Source organism: Fukomys damarensis, unplaced genomic scaffold, assembly GCF_012274545.1.
Source record: "Fukomys damarensis isolate Sample0158 unplaced genomic scaffold, DMR_v1.0_HiC HiC_scaffold_20, whole genome shotgun sequence".
Lineage (NCBI taxonomy): Eukaryota > Metazoa > Chordata > Mammalia > Rodentia > Bathyergidae > Fukomys > Fukomys damarensis.
Window position 1 is genome coordinate 3123041 of NW_022900932.1, and position 1529 is coordinate 3124569.

The following is a 1529-nucleotide window of genomic DNA, read 5'->3' on the forward strand; positions in this document are numbered from 1 at the left end:
GCGTGCCTTGCAAGCGCAAGGAGTCAAGTTCGCACCCCCGGAAAAAAAAAAAAAAAAAAAAAAAAAAAACAAAAACCCAACAACAATAAAGCAAACAAAGCAAAAAGTAGCTTTAATTCGTAAAGGCAACGATTAAAATTTTCACTTTGTGCTTGGTCTCTGGAACGGAACCAGCCCTGTCATCCTTTCCCTGTCTCACCCCTCGATACTGCACTTCAGAGTTCAGTCGGGTGAGTTCGACTACTCCTAGCTCAGGAAGACTAACCCAGGAAGCTGCACATACAGTCTTGGGGTACTCCTTCCGTCTCTATACCTCGCCTTCCTCCGCTACGGCTTCTTTCAAGTCCATGTCTCCGTCTCCATCAGGTTCCTCCGGGATTGCGTCTGGGTCTGAAGTCTCCAGGACCACGGGAGCAGAGGCCGTCTCATCTGACTCCCCTGCCTCTCCACCTTTGTCGGTGGGCGACTCTCGGGCACTGCCCATCGCAGCCAGCACTGGAGCGGAGAGGAGACCGCAGCGCTCTCAAACGTAGGCGCTGCAAGACTGAGCTACACAGCAAGCCCCTAACTCGGTTCCTGTTGTCGCGCCCGGATGACATCACCCCTACGGGTCCTCGGAGGGGTTATTTTGAAGCTCGCGAAAGACTTGAGGGATCCAAAGGTGCAGGCAAACAACTTGAGGTGCTCTGGTTTTGTGGTCAAGGGGAGAACAAAGGCTGGGAGTGTGAATCTTCCGCTGTAGGAAACCAGCATTTGTGAAGGAGCACAGTCTTGTTTACCGTATCTTTTTTTTTCCCCTTTCCGCCGTTCTAAATACACACAATCAGTGAACCCCTTCCGAATCCGTCTCCCTTAGGGTAGTCGGGGACGGGGCGAACACCGGTTCCATCGCGTGCTAGTATAGAGAAAAACGCGGCTACCTTGGACTAGTAATCTCTCAGCCAGGTACTCCTGGTATAGTTTAACTGGTCCGGGTTTGCACCCGGATCGCTAGCATTTCCCTTCCGATTCGCAAGTTCCTAGCTGGAGTCATCGCTTGAGAGTTGATCCAATTTATTCACTCGACAACCGCTGACCGCTTCCAGTCTGGAACGGTGCTACATGGTTACCGGGGAACAAAACAGACAGGGTTTACTTAATAACATGCTTTTGCGGGGGCTTCAAACGTGTTTTTTTTAAAGTAACAATTTGTTTAATCTCATCAAAACTAAAAGGACAAAAGGCGGTCTCTCCTTTGAATGTCACCAGTTCAGACTGGGAGGATGGGGTGGCGAGAATATTTTATTTTATGGTTTTCCTCTTTCCCCGAAGAGGTGGGAGGGCGTTTTACTCATTTCTGTAGCACTAGGTCTCCGCGCGGCACACTTCGTCTATGCACGCGGCAAGGACGGACTTGGAAAGGCAGGCGCGCGTTACCTGGATCGTTACCGTGTGTCCAGTGCCCCGAGCCCAGGGCTGCTGGAGGCCCCAGGTGGGCCCATGGGCTCTTCCACCGCCCAGGCTCCCGACGCGAACCTGCGCGGCTGCGC

At 52.3% G+C, this 1529-nt stretch overlaps 1 protein-coding gene across 1 annotated transcript in view; it reads right to left on the reverse strand.

The window, feature by feature from the left end:
• Window positions 1–1523, reverse strand: part of Taf11 (TATA-box binding protein associated factor 11) — an 8498-nt gene extending 6975 nt beyond the window's left edge. The window contains exons 1-2 of the mRNA XM_010605322.3: window positions 1417–1523; window positions 314–1097 (exon numbers count right to left, since the gene is read on the reverse strand). Coding sequence (XP_010603624.1) covers window positions 314–484 — 171 coding nt within the window. The 5' untranslated portion in view covers window positions 485–1097; window positions 1417–1523. The remainder of the gene's footprint in view (window positions 1–313; window positions 1098–1416) is intronic.
• Window positions 1524–1529: the final 6 nt, after the last annotated feature.